This window comes from Bufo gargarizans, chromosome 3 (genome assembly GCF_014858855.1).
Source record: "Bufo gargarizans isolate SCDJY-AF-19 chromosome 3, ASM1485885v1, whole genome shotgun sequence".
Lineage (NCBI taxonomy): Eukaryota > Metazoa > Chordata > Amphibia > Anura > Bufonidae > Bufo > Bufo gargarizans.
In genome coordinates this window covers 95,790,305-95,803,991 of record NC_058082.1, presented here as the reverse complement: position 1 = coordinate 95,803,991, position 13,687 = coordinate 95,790,305, and the positions used below count along the sequence as shown (strand labels likewise).

The 13,687-nt window shown below is 47.5% G+C and overlaps 1 protein-coding gene across 1 annotated transcript in view; it reads left to right on the top strand.

Moving 5' to 3' along the window:
- The first annotated feature begins 553 nt into the window (after window positions 1-553).
- The window catches only part of LARP4 (La ribonucleoprotein 4), a 41,532-nt gene continuing 28,398 nt past the window's right edge, over window positions 554-13,687 (top strand). The window contains exons 1-2 of the mRNA XM_044285073.1: window positions 554-766; window positions 12,844-12,988. Coding sequence (XP_044141008.1) covers window positions 749-766; window positions 12,844-12,988 — 163 coding nt within the window. The 5' untranslated portion in view covers window positions 554-748. The remainder of the gene's footprint in view (window positions 767-12,843; window positions 12,989-13,687) is intronic.

Here is a 13,687-nt window from a genome sequence, read left to right as displayed (position 1 = left end):
CTTTCCTAACCCCATTCAACAGTTAATTTGCAGGTGACAGACTCCCTCTCTGGTATACTGTTTTACCCCCAGTGTTTTTAAATAGACTTCTCTATAATAAATAAAGTTTTTATAAAAAAAAAAAAGAAAATTGCGTGTGAAAACCCAGGGCCAAAAGAACGGGAATTTGATAAAAGTCCACCCTATGCAGGGCTGACAGCCTTTCTGTGAGACAATTGTGACCCATGAAGCCCAAATCTCCATAAAACGGCGCAAGTGACGAACACATGCTTAAAATAAAATAATAATCCGGCAAACACGTCATGGGGTTTCTGATAACTCCGCCCTCCCGCGCGTGCCGACTGTTCATAAGGCTCCGCCCCTTCCCTCCTCCCCCCCAGTCTGCCTGTTGCCCTGCGGTAAAATGGCGGCTGCCGGCATGACCTGCAAGGGACGCTGCTGTGTCGCACGTGTTATCATGGCGCCAGGTGCCGACCTCTGACCCACGGAAGCAGTTGCTGGGTGCGCATGCGTTGCAGTGTCTAATGGGAGGCGAGGGCGGCGGAAGAGGCCGGGCTCTAGCGCCGCAGCTCGGGGAGGGTGTGGGGGCTTGGCCTGTGTGACAAGCAGTGCGGGCCCGCCGCTGTCACTCACTCGTCCTTCCTTCCTCTCCCGCACTAATCCTTGTGTTTCTCTCTCCTGCCCCGTGTCCCCCCGGCCCCCTCCCCCCGAGTGCCTGCGCCCGGGTCCTGCTCCGTGCCGTGATAGGATGCTCTTGTTCGTGGAGGTGAGAGTCGGGGAAATGCGGGTGGGGGGCAGCAGGCCGCCATGTGACCGAGGCCGGGCTGACACAGCAATCCTCTGCGGGCCCCGCTGCAGCCGGGCGGTCACGAGGCAGTGGGGCTCCGGACTCCACGCCGAGTAGTTGGGGGAGCGGCCGTCCCAGTTGGACTTGTGGCCGGCGAGGGGCCCGGTGGGGGAGGGGATGGCTGAAAGACGCTGCGGTGACCTTTTGTCACGGCCGCCGCTGCCGCACTGCCAAGGTGACATGGAGCCCCGGCTGTGCGGACGGCTCCGCCATATGGGAGGTGCCCCGGGGCCCATGCTGGTCCCCGGGGCCGTGTACCTGCCACGACTCCCATCATGTGAACCTCAGATGTCCTGATTACAACTCCCATCGTGTGAAGTGTCCGCTCCAGGGGCGATCAGCTGTGATCCCGGCGCCATGTCGCGCCCAGTGTGTAACTAGGTCATTCTGTGCAATCGCCGGTACATAGGTGGGGAGCAGCTGGCGCGGGGTTAACCCTTCAGCTGCATAGGGGGGGGGGGGGGGGTGTTTTTGTGCTTTTAACGCCTGGGTTATAAATAAGCAGCCCCCCCCCCCCCCCCTTGCACACGTGATGAGCAACAAGTCGCCAGTTACCACACTTCCTGCTGTGGCCAAGGACGTTACCGGGGCCGCTTATCTTCCATTTTGTTTGGAAACCTTTGACTTCTCCATGTTGGCGGCAGTTTACCCCCAGGGACTAAAGTTAACCCCCGAGTGCGATTTAGGTGCACTGTTCTTTTTTCTGAGGCAGGAAAAGCTGGATGACCACCAGCGAGCAAGCCTGGCGTTATTGCTTCTCCATATGGCTGTCTAGGTCGATGGCGGCCGCCATATTTGTTGTCACCCAGCTTTCCCAGAGCTAAAAAGTGCTGAGTGAGGACGGCCCAAGGACGTCTGGGGACGGACGCTCCTGTCCTGTCTGTGTCGTCATCTGGATCCGTCTAACTTGACTATTAATTGTATCTGCAGTTATATTCGGCTGTTACAAAACGGATCCGCCATTGTGACTGTGGTCCGTAGAGTCCCTGTATGTACGTGGGAAGTCTTTCCAAGGCCTCGTTCACACAGGACTTTCTCGCCATGTGTATGATTCTTGTCGGTTTTCCATCAGTCTCATACAAGATGTGTACAGGCGCCTGCACAGAATAACGTAATTCGGAGCAGCTGCCGGAGTCTGACACTAGTAGGCATGACAGGCTTCAGGCCTGATCTTGTCGCAGAATCATTAACCTCTTCATTCAGTTTTCTTTTTCGAGGCAGGTATCCATATCTGGTTTTCTTTTCCCTTTGGCACAACGTAGCGTCTGTTTTTTTGGGAGGCCCAACTCCTGGGGGCCAATGGTCCCAGTTTGCATGTCCGCTGCTCCTCTCGGCTCTATGGGACTGCCAGGGCGAGCAGAGTGCAAGCTCCGACAGCCCCATAGAACTGAATGGAGCAGCCTGACGCCTACTTGATTGAAATGGGGAAGATCGGGCCCCGACGATCTGATGAGCTGTCTCCATGGGACAACCCTTTTCATTACACCTTAGGTTTAGATGCCATCGGTCTCTGCCTATGTGAAAACAGAGCTGCTGCAGTCACACTTGCTTTTCTTGACGGGCCAGGTTTTTCCGTAGACTAGAATAGGTGACCTGAGAGCGAGCTTTGGTGGCAGTCAGACTGACGATACCTTATGGAATATGCTATCGATGCAAATGTCAGTGGTTGGAAACAGTGTAGTCATGACGTTCGACGCACCATCCTCCCCAGGACCATATGTAATACAGTTGGGGGACTAATTTGGAATCCGCAATACCCAGTCCCCATATCTGTGTGCTTTTATTTTGTAAAAAAAAAATTTGATATGCACATTACCTGAGAAGAGTCCTGTCCCTGACTCATCGCAGGTTAATTTGCATATCAAATCACTTTTTTACACAATAAAAGCACACAGAGCTATGGGGACTGGGTATTGCGGATGTGCTAGCGGCCATCTAGCAGCCCATGTCCCCAGCTCTATACACAAAATCCTGGTGACGGGTTCCCTTTTTGCCATCGGTATACGTTCAGTCGGGCATCTTACCCTGGTATCTAAATAAAGATGAAGGCCTGACCCTCTGTATGCTGGAGCCCTCGTTTGTATTAAGAATAAGATATTATTTTAATTTTTTTGTCAGATACTTCTCGCTGCTTTTCATAAGATGGGCATTGTTTTACTCAGCAGAATCAACCCTTACCTGCTCCTATCTGCAGATCAGGTTACCCAAAGCAAAGAGCACACCACGCATGCACAGTGTGCTCTCGGTTCACTTCTATGGGAGTTCTGGGCTGCTATCAGAAGTGAATAGAGAGCACGCTACACATGCCAGCCCACATCCATTCACCTCTATGGGACTGGCAGAAATGGCTGAGCCCAACTATGTCAGAACTCCCATAGAAGTAAATAGACTGTGGCCACGCTTCACCCTCCTTTACTTTGAAGTGACCCGTTCTGGAGATGAGTGCTGGGACCCCCACCTATATGATATTGGTGGCATATCGCCAGGAGGTGAGACAACCCCTTTTAAAGAATTACTGCAATGAGGAACATGTTCTCCAGCATTGCACTTCAAGGCACTGATGCACAGATATATCAGCAGTGAAGCCAATATTTGGCGTGGTCAAATTTAACAGTCTTGGCATCAGTGGCCGTTTGCTCGGAGGAAGCTTACCCATGGTGTTCCTTCAGATCAGTCTCTTGGGAGTGATGGTCAGGTGCCAGACCCCCTCTGATGCCCTATTGCCTTTTATGCATTGTGTACTTGTGCTCCCTGTTCACGTAAGCCGCGCTCTGCGCCATGTTACCGTAGACGGCGATTATCGTCCAATTATCGGGACATTTGTGGGCAGCTGTACATTGGACCGAGCGGTCGCCAAGGTTAACGACACATCCTTCCCTGCCAAACATTGTGTAATGTGATCACTTGGACAGAGGCCAAATGTTATCATTGCTAGCCAAATAACTGCAAGCGTCGCGGCCTCTGTCCTCCTGCCAAAAAGCCCTCGCAGGGGGAGCAGAAAGTGCGGTGAGCTGGACTGACAGCCATGTGAGGGGTGCATCCTGCCAGTCTGTCTCTTCTGTGAGACTGCTTTACTGCTCCAGTCAAGGTCGCGATGCTAATCTGTAGAGGGGCCATGAGGGTTTATTTAATAGTCACTTTTATAATTTACCATCCAAATACTTATCGATCAGCCTTGGGCAATCCTGTAAACTGAGCATTGTGGATAGAAACCAGCAATTAAGAGAATGATCTGAATAGAACTGCTATAGTGTGAAACCAGAAAGTTTAACCCTGACCGGCCATACTAGATCATGCAATATTTTGTGATGTCACTTTTATTACTGAGCTGTCACTCGGCAGCCCTTTCTCAGCTCGACCGGCTTCTGGAAATGTCCAATAACCAATGTGGTGGCTGTTAAAGCTTTCTCAGACTTTCAGTGATAAATGTCTAAATCCTAAGTGTTTCACCGATAAGGTCACGGAAAGTTGGGCTTAACAGAGGGAGGTGTGTAATGCAATAGGTTGTCACCCAGCTTTTCCATAAGTGGAAATATGTCCATGAAGACAACCACTTGGAGGGTCGTAACCTCAGGGTGTGGTGTAACAGTGGCGGGTTGAACCGGAAAAGGGGTATTCCTTTTTGTTCACAGGAGGTGCCACCATGAATGGAGAGATGGCCGCCCATGAACATCTCTCTTCGTTCACTTCATTGGGACATAGCTGAGCACGTTTACCCCTGTGGTTATCCTGTGTCCAGATGGGTATTGCCCATATTTATAGGAAGCAGAGTTGCACTACCAGATGCAGCCAAATAGACAGGTGTGGCGCTGTTTTTGGAAGAAAGCCGATCTGTTTTTCTAACCCTGGACAAGCCTTTTTGGCATAGCTGGCGATAACTGTTAATTCTGTCCAGTAGATCCTGCCAGGTCTTGTGCCAGAATGCCAGTGCATCAAGGGTGGAAAAAGTCAAGCCCTTTAATTCAGCACCTTTATGGGCAGGACATCCATATAATCCAATGTGGATTAATAGTCGTCCCAAATAGATTAAAGGGCATTAACCTGCACCACAGATCTTCAGGTCAAGCATCTACTCATGACTTCACCGCCATCTTTACACAGGGTGCCAGTACTTGATTGTAAAATAGTGTTTATTAGCTCAAGTAATCTAGCAGCATTTTAGATCACTCAGGCCGAGTTCACATTAGTTTTTTTTCCCGTTCATCCGATCTGTCAGAGTAACAGAAAAAATATAGAAAACAAACTGATCCTGTTCGTCAGTGATGCACATCGTCTAAGCTGTTTCCATCAGAGATCTGTCATTGGGGGGGGGGGGGGGGGGCGACTTCATGCAGAATGGAAATGGCTCAAATGGATGCCTAATGTGCATAACTGATGCTTGGGGTTAGGGATGAGCGAATCCACTGCGGATGAGACATCTGAAGTCGCTTCGCATAAAACTTTGTTAGAATACGCTCTCCGTACAGTATTAGAATGATTGGCTCCAATGAGCCGACGTAATTACTTTGTGAAGTCTCGCAAGACTTCAGGTAATGACTTCAAAAATGAATTTAAGTTCGGTAAAAAGTTTTTACAGTATAAGTTAGGTTACTTTCACACTGGCATTTCTGGGTCCGCCTGTGAGATCCGTTTCATGGCTCTCGCAAGCGGCCAAAGTCTGATCCGTTCAACCCCCAATGCGTTCTCAATGCATAAGGATCCGTTCAGAATGCATCAGTTTAGCTCCGTTGCGCCTCTATTCAGCTCTGGAGGCTGAGACGCCAAAACGCTGCTTGCAGTGTTTTAGTGTCCGTCTGACGATGCGGAGCCAAATGGATCCGTCCTGACTCACAACGTAAGTCAATGGGGACCGATCCGTTTTCACTGACACAATATGGTGCAATTGAAAATGGATCCGTTAGACTTTTTTTTTTTTTTTTTTTAATATAAAGCAAATCGATCTGCTCTGAACGGTAACAAGCGTTTGCATTATCGGTACAGATCCGTCTGTGCGGATACAAGACGGATTTGCACCGAAGCCAGGTGTGAAAGTAGCCTTAATTTTTTAAGTTACTAACTGAAGTCTCGCGAAGTAATACGTTTGGCTCATCAGACAATACATTCTAATACTGTACGGAGCGCTCGAACCATGCAGTATTTTAATGAAGTTTTATGCAAATCGATTTTGGATGTTTCATCCGAAGTCGAATCGCTCATCCCTACTCAGATCTGTGTGTGTTTTTAACAGGATCCATATTTTTTTTTCTGTTCTTTTGATCAGAAGAACGAAAAAATAAACAGTGATGTGAACTCGCCCTCACTCCAGTTTTGTAAAGTCGGTGTGATTAGCCTCTTGAGCTGATTTTAAGCCGGGTTTATTGTCTGAGAATTTGTAAAAGGTAATAAAAATTGTCGCAGCTTTACTTCAGTGATGAGGTGTAGAAAGTGTAGTAACATCTCAAGACATAAGTGTTAGACTTAAGGATGCACCAGCAGAGGTTGCAATAACGCTTGTACAGGCAATTTTAATTTAAAGGGGTTGTCCTGGTTCAGAGCTAAACCCGGACATACCTATATTTTCACTCGGGCAGCCCACCTGATGTTGGCATCAGAGCGCGCTCCCTTTGCTCAGCGCTAGATCGTGCAGGGCAAGGGCTCTTTGGTTTACAATAACACACTGCCGGGTGGAGCCTTCCGCCCGGCATTGTGTTCGGTAACGTCACCGGCTCTGATGGGTGTGCTTTAGTGCTGCAGTTTTACTGGCTAGGGCAGCGCTAAAGCCCGCCCATGAGTGCCGGTGATGTCACGGGCTTCCTGGCAGCCCCATGGAACTCCTGAAAATGCCTTTGCCCTGCGCGATTTAGCATAGGAGAGCATCAGAGCATTAACTGGTCCAATGCTCAAGTTGGGGGCTACCTGGGTGAAAATGAAGGTATGTCCGGGTTCAGCTCTGAGCCTGGACAACCCCTTTTAAAGGAAGTCTCCTGCGTGTTTCTACACATGACTTTCTTTGTGCTGGAGTGCCACATCAACACAGCGTGTGAGATCAGTTTAGTCCCCTCTGCCCACACCATGAATTCTGCTGTGGGTGACGGAATGAACTGACCCGCGCACTGGATCACCGCACAAGCCCAGCACTGACTGAAGACTGGTTCCTACGGTAACGGCAGGCATAACTCCAATGCCTCAGTCAATAACTGCCGCAGCCTTTAGGCAGGTGGAGGGAGAGGACTCCTGCCACCATCAGCCATGGTAGCCAGGGGCCCAACTGGTCCCTAGGGCTGCCATTTCTGAATGTCTATTAGACTGTGCAGCAGACACTGTTGCAGTGATAGGCTGTTATGCATTGGTATACAAGGTATGCCAATGTATTATAAAAGCTGTGCTCCCTAGTTAGTAAGTTAAAAATAAAAGTTTATAGAATTTTTTTTTCCATAAAGTTTTTTTTTTGTTAAATGGTCAACACACATGATATCACATTGTGTGTGGGGACCCGTATATTAAAAATGTTAATTAAACCACCTCTTGTACAAATGTACAAAAAACTCAGATTTTTTTTAGTTTTTTTCCTATTCATCCCACCCTAAAAAATAAGTGTTAAGTCCTATGTGTCGTCCCCCCCCCCCCAGAAAAAATTTTTTGTACCAATGAAAACCACATCTCTCCCCAAACACATTGCAAAAATGAGTTCTGGCTCTTGGACTGTGGCGACATAACGAGCCGTGCTATTACTGTGCAAAAGTAGTAAAAAATAAATAAATAAACCCAAAACTACACATGTGGCATGGCTATAATTGTAACTAACCCATTGGATAAGGCCTCATGCACACTGTTTTTTTCACTCAGTGATTTGGCTTCAGTTGTGTTTCCTCGTCTTCCTTTTTTTTTTTTTTTTTTTTTTTGGTCTGACGGGGGGAAAATGGAAGGTTAATAAAGTGTCATTTTATTGCACCAAGGGTCTTGTAGAAAAAAACGGACACGGATGACATACCAGTTGTGCATTTTTTTTTTTTTTTTTTTTTTACACCGACCCATTGACTTGAATGGGTCCGTCCTCCTTTTTCCACTGATCAGAATAGGACAGGTTATATTTTTTTTGACTGACTGGAATCACGGACAGAGAGGAAAAAAAACGGAGGACTATCGTTTTTTTTTTTTTTTCACAGCTCCATAGAAATGAATGGGACCTCCGCTAAACTGTGAAAAATGACAGAACGGATGCGGATGCACACAACGGTTGTGTGCATGAGGCCTGACAGTAACACTAGTTACGTTGTAAATTTAAAGTGCAGAAAACAGTGGTGGAACTGCGCCACTTCCAGTTTTTGCTCGCTCACCAATTGAAATCGCTGAAATGTGAACTAAGACTTGGTAAAAGTGCGCTGGAGTAAGATCCACCAAATTTATTACGAAGCACAGGCCTCAACAGACTTCAGCAGAAAATATTGTGTTGGTTGCTGGGTTTGTGTTGCTTGTGAACGGGGTTACCCAATGTCTAAAACATGCTTGGACCCCTGATATAGATTATACTTACCCCACTCCCCGACACCTGCATTGCTCCGGATCCCTGCACAGCGAGCCTCCCTAGCGTCACCCACAGTGCTAGGGAGGCTTTTCCTTGTCAGGGCCTGCTATTAGCGGATTCCCACATTTTCATCCGCACGACAGGGAGATGCAGCGGCTCGAAGGGACCTGAGTGCTGAGGAGCGGGGTACGTATAATCTATATGAGTGGCCCAGGCATTGGGGGTGGAATCTGTGGATAACCCCTTTAGGCTACTTTCACACTAGCGTTCAGAGCGGATCCGTTCTGAACGGATCCGATCATATAATGCAGACGGTGGCTCCGTTCAGAACGCATCCGTCTGCATTATATTGTCAAAAAATGTCTAAGTGTGAAATTAGCCCGAACAGATCCGTCCAGACTTTTACATTGAAAGTCAATGGGGGACGGATCCGTTTGAAGATTGAGCCATATTGTGTCATCTTCAAACGGATCCGTCCCCATTGACTTACATTGTAAGTCTGGACGGATCCGCACGGCCAGATGGACACCCGAACGCTGCAAGCAGCGTTCAGGTGTCCGCCTGCTGAACGGAGCGGAGGCTGAACGCTGCCAGGCTGATGCATTCTGAGCGGATCCGCGTCCACTCAGAATGCATTAGGGCTGGACGGAAGCGTTCGGGTCCGCTTGTGAGCCCCTTCAAACGGAGCTCACAAGCGGACAGCCAAACGCTAGTGTGAAAGTAGCCTTAAAGGGATTCTGTCATCAGAAATGAGGCCTATAACCTAAACATATGGCGATGTCCCTAGTAATACACTGAATCCTAAAGTGACTTTATCAAATGCGCCTGTGGCTCTATAATCATATATAACCTGTCACTCACGTCAGAAATGTGTCCAAGGGGACGTCTCATGGTGAAGGGTGCCCAGCTGCAGCCATCTCGTTTAGGTACAAATCGCCGCCCTCCCTTTCATTAGAGCCGCCTACCTCAGTTAATTGCCGTCTCTCTAACGTCCGCTCGCTTCAGCCAGATCCCTATCCCTAGTGCGCATGCGCGGGATCTGGCTGAAGCGAGCGGAAGTTAGAGAGGCAGCGCTGGGCACCTAAACGAGATGGCTGCAGCTGGGCACCCTTCACCATGAGACGTCCCCTTGGACACATTTGTGACGTGAGTGACAGGTTATATAAACCTGTTTTATATGATTATAGAGCCACAGGCGCATTTGATAAGGTCAATTTAGGATTCAGTGTTTTACTAGGGACTTCGCCATATGTTTAGGTTATAGGCCTCATTTCTGATGACAATCGCTTTAAGCTTATATTCCACATTCAGATTGTGTGCTGACAATCGTCTGCTCTATCCGCCTGTGTAATAGTGCCCTTACTTGTTTCCCTCGGTCCAACCTGTTTGTCCACATCAGTTTGCATGTCATTACTACTGAAGTGTTTGCCTTGTGCCTGTTACTTGACACAATGGGAGCAATGTGCCAGTGTTTGGGAGTGTATGCTGCTAATGTACCTGGAAACCGTGACGTCACCGCGATGGAGGCCTCTTATGACCGCTGTAAGAGTAGATTGCAGGGTATCCGTCTGGATTCCTTTATTAAGCCATTGCTTTGGTAGCCTGCTTGGAAAGGGTTTACTCTCCTTGCTCTGGAGACGCATAGCTGTAGTAATGATGAGCATGAGTGAGTGCCTTTTAAAAGGGGGTATTCCCATCTGATAAACTGGTAGCGCTAGGATATGCCATCAGTATGATCATGGTGGTCTGATGACCGGGCCCACCCATGTAGCTCTGCTTTAGCTCTTAGTCCCCTCAACCATTTTCCCCCCTGCCCAGCTGTGCCCGACCACCCACAGTGGTTATTTAAGTAATTGGGGCCCGTTGCACTTCTGCTGTAAGGCTAGGTCTACATGACAACAGTTGTCGCGCGACATTTTGTTGCACTAATGTCGCGCGCCAATTTTTATAATGGCAGTCTATGGTGTCGCACTGCAACATGTTGCGACGCGACAGTCGCAGAAAAATCCATCTTGAATGGATTTTCTGCGACTGTCGCGTTGCAGTCGCAGCACGTCGCATGTTGCAGTGCGACACCATAGACTGCCATTATAAAAATTGTCACGCGACATTGGTGCGACAAATGTCGTCGTGTAGACCTAGCCTAAAGCTACGTGGTTGGGAGCAGCGTTGTAAAGGGAACTTAGAAGAGCACGAAGCATAATGTGTGAATCCCTGCGTTATTAAAGTGGTTGTGCAGTGCAAAGATATTGACGATCTAGTCTCAGGATAGGCCATCAAGATTAGATCTGTGGGGGTCTGACTCCTTTTAACCCCTGGTGTTCAGGTGTTTGAAGGGGTAAAATGAAGTTTGCCAATTTAGGCTACTTTCACACCGAAGTTTTGGTTTCTGTTTGAGATCCGTTTTGGCCCGCTTGTGAGAGCCCTGAACGGATCAGTTTTGCCCTAATGCATTCTGAATGAAAAGGGATCTGCTCAGAATTCATCAGTTCAGTCTCCATTCCACTTTGGAGGCGGACACCAAAACGCTGCTTGCAGGGATCAGTCTTCACTGACACAATCTGGCACAATAGAAAATGGATCCGTCCTCCATTGACTTTCAATGGTGTTGAAGACTGATCCGTCTTGGCTTTGTTAAAGATAATCAGTTTTGAACGGATGCAGACGGTTGTATTATCTGAACTGATCCGTCTGTGCAGATCCATGACTGATCCGCACCAAACGAGAGTGTGAAAGTAGCCTTAGACTTTTTTTGCCGTAACTTTTCATGTATGTTTAACAAAATGATAAAGAATAGGACATGGGGTGTGTTTTTTTTTTTTTTTCTTTTTTCTTTTTTCTTTCTCGGAGTAACGGATGCGGACCAGATCTACGGTTGTGTGCATTAGGCCTAAACCTGATGAAGGAGACTTTATCTCAAACATGTTTTCTCCTTGCAATGAGAACCTTTTATCGCTTTACAAGTTGGTCTTGGTGGGTTTGTAGGAGTACAGAACTGGGTGGCACTGCCACGTGTCTTCATCCGCACCAAGTCTGTCACACCGCATCAAAATAGAAACGGTAATGGTGGTGCTCAGCCAGTAAAAAGTATGAGTACAATACATAATTGGTCACTGGCCAGATGAAGCGCTAGTCCAGCGTGAAAAGGCAGTCGCTGCTGCACCCGGTGTGATAACTGCATGTATGCTCCAACCCTACTTTTTTACTCATGGAGGAATAAAGTGAGTAATATTTTCTACAGTGGTCAGTGCCGCCTTTTCTTTCTACTGCTGAACTTGGTCGCTTTGTGCCTGGCAGTTCATCCTCTTCAGCCATGTGTGAATTGAGCAGATGTGCACACGTGACCGCTTCATTCACTTATTATTTATGCCTCCTTCCATCATCTAGAACCATAGGAAGTTCTTCAGTTTTGCAATGTTCTCTTGGCTACAGTTGTAAAGGTACTCTGTGTACTGCAGGGCCAGACTCCGTTTATTGTATTTTCCAGTGTATCGGTAATACTTAGAGATCAGGTTACTTCAGTGGACAGAGATAATCCAGGATATCCTCTGCCTTCCAAACGTCAGCTAATTTGTTTCTTTAAGTGTATCGTATTGTTCTTCGATCTTGTTACTGACATGGTGGTGACCTGAAAAACATTGCAGGGGGTTTCCTGTCTTGTGCACTTTTCTTTCTCTGCAGCATGACACCCTGGCCATCTGCAGTGTTTCCCTTATTCAAGTTATGGCGCCGGCTGTAGTTCCCTGCAAGGCCAGATGGCAAGCAACACCGCTGTGCAGGGAGTACTTTCTAGGGTAAGGGTACGCAGTGCTCGGGGTCTTGGAGGTCATAAGGTGATAGGTCCTAGTGATATACCATACTTTTAAAAGACGGGGAAAATCTTGTAAGGGTTTTTTTTTTTTTATGAAATGCATGTATTTCAGCTACAGACTGGGCTATCTGGGAGATTTCAACGGTCTGATGTCAGTCCAGCACCAGGTTCAAAGATATATCAATCCTTTACTGAAACATGATAAAATCTACTGTAACCACGGTGCATAAGGAAACGTGAGGGCTTGTCTGCTGGATTTTACACTGAACTGGACTGAGCAGAATACGAGTGCACCATTTGTCTTCTGCAGCCTGCGTGCAAAGTTGTTTCAAAGTCTGTAAGGAATTATTTTTAGCCAAGCATTCATGCATTTCAGCCAAATAATGTCACATAGGTGTCCGTAACCATTCATTGTCATTTGGAAGCAATTGGGGTTGATGGGCTAAGTTCCACTGTGCTCTTATTTAGAAATGGTAAATTTAGAGGATGAGGTCACATTAAAAACTATATATCAATCTGCTCAGCTTCTCCTGCTCTATACCATGCTGCCTGCAGACTGCATTTCGTGGTGACAGGTCCTCTAAATTTAGTTGAAGTGTGTTGAACTAAGAACTAGCTTCTTTTGTATTATAACTGCAAATCTGATGTATTTGTATAAACTTATTGGCTTATTCTAATTAGGTGGCGTCCAAAGGAGCTGGTTTAAATCCTAATGCAAAAGTATGGCAGGAAATCCCTCAAGGAAACACTGAAGTTTCTGAGACAGTCAATGGCACAGATGAGTCTTGGGATGAAGCAGTGGCCACAGCAGAACTACACACAGAAGGTTGGTCATCATGGTTTGTGTTCATCCAGACTTACTCTGATGCCCACTGCAACGTAATTGTACGTCGTGTGCTTTAAATGTAAGAAGTGAGCTCACAAGCTGAGCCTTCACCGTACTTGGTGGGTGCCGGCTGTGTAATACAGCTGTCACCTGGCCGCAATGACTGGGATCGAAGATGACTCTGATCCTGGACAATTAACTCCTCAGAAGCCACAGTCAATAGTGACTGTAATTTGAGCAGTTAGACAGAGGGAGGGGTATCCCTCTGATCTCCGCTAGAAGTCCCTGTGGCGGATTCATGGAGCTCAGATTGATTTCTGTGGAGGTCTGGGGTCTTGTGAAGGCCCTCAGGCCTGCCATAAGAAATTGCCTGCTGCATGGCTAGACAGGCAGACAGTGAAAATACCATAGACTGTAATAGTATTCTATTACAGTCTATGGTACAAGCAATCAGAGAATTGCATATTCAAGCCCCTAAAATGGGATATGCCCATCTTGGACATTGGGGGCATATCTCTAGGATATGGCCCCAATGTTTGATAGGTACGGGCCTGCAGAGTGCCAGTGGGTGCCCCGCACATGCGCGGCTGCTCTCCGTTGTTTTTTGTGGGACTGCTGAAACTAGCCACCCTTAGCACAATTTACCTACTTTTCAAGAAGGGGAGAATTAAGGAGGAACATAGGCATAGAACAGGTATG